The 1122-nt window shown below is 45.0% G+C and overlaps 1 protein-coding gene across 1 annotated transcript in view; it reads right to left on the minus strand.

Moving 5' to 3' along the window:
- Positions 1-841, minus strand: part of LOC137625525 (spermidine/spermine N(1)-acetyltransferase-like protein 1) — a 1578-nt gene extending 737 nt beyond the window's left edge. Inside the window, exon 1 of the mRNA XM_068356434.1 lies at positions 1-841. This exon is cut by the window's left edge and continues 737 nt beyond it. Within this exon, the coding sequence (XP_068212535.1) occupies positions 1-841 (841 nt within the window).
- Between the last annotated feature and the right edge of the window lie 281 nt (positions 842-1122).

Consider the following 1122-nt stretch of genomic DNA (forward strand, 5'->3'; position numbering starts at 1 on the left):
AAGTCTGAGATACGGACGTCTGAGAAGAGGAAGTCTGAGATACAGACGTCTGAGAAGAGGACATCTGAGATACGGACGTCTGAGATACGAACGTCTGAGATACGGACGTCTGAGATACGGACGTCTGAGAAGAGGACGTCTGAGAAACGGACATCTGAGAAGAGGACGTCTGAGATACGGACGTCTGAGAAGAGGATGTCTGAGATATGGACGTCTGAGATACGGACATCTGAGAAGAGGAAGTCTGAGATACGGACGTCTGAGAAGAGGAAGTCTGAGAAGGGGAAGTCTGAGACACGGACGTCTGAGAAGAGGAAGTCTGAGATACGGACGTCTGAGAAACGGACATCTGAGAAGAGGACATCTGAGATAAGGTCGTCTGAGATACGAACGTCTGAGATACGGACGTCTGAGAAGAGGATGTCTGAGAAACGGACATCTGAGAAGAGGACGTCTGAGATACGGACGTCTGAGAAGAGGATGTCTGAGAAACGGACATCTGAGAAGAGGATGTCTGAGATATGGACGTCTGAGATACGGACATCTGAGAAGAGGAAGTCTGAGATACGGACGTCTGAGAAGAGGAAGTCTGAGAAGGGGAAGTCTGAGACACGGACGTCTGAGAAGAGGAAGTCTGAGATACGGACGTCTGAGAAACGGACATCTGAGAAGAGGACATCTGAGATAAGGTCGTCTGAGATACGAACGTCTGAGATACGGACGTCTGAGAAGAGGATGTCTGAGAAACGGACATCTGAGAAGAGGACGTCTGAGATACGGACGTCTGAGAAGAGGACGTCTGAGATACGGACGTCTGAGAACCTAATCTAGTTTGCCTCATCAATGCCTTTATGCTCTATGTTGGTCAGGCTGACATAAGTCTATTTTTATAGTTTATGTACGAAACATCTTTTTTAAAGTTATTACTCTTCTTAAAGTATTTATTTCAATTGCTCTTTACTTCTCATGTAGTGTATCTATTCCCTTATTTACTATCCTCACTGGGCTATTTTTCCATGTTGGAGCATTGGGGCTTATAGCATCCTGCTCTTCCAACAAGGGCTGTAGCCTAGGTAATAATAATAATAATAATAATAATAATAATACAGCGTTTTGTTTCTA

The sequence above is a fragment of the Palaemon carinicauda genome, chromosome 32 (assembly GCF_036898095.1).
Source record: "Palaemon carinicauda isolate YSFRI2023 chromosome 32, ASM3689809v2, whole genome shotgun sequence".
Lineage (NCBI taxonomy): Eukaryota > Metazoa > Arthropoda > Malacostraca > Decapoda > Palaemonidae > Palaemon > Palaemon carinicauda.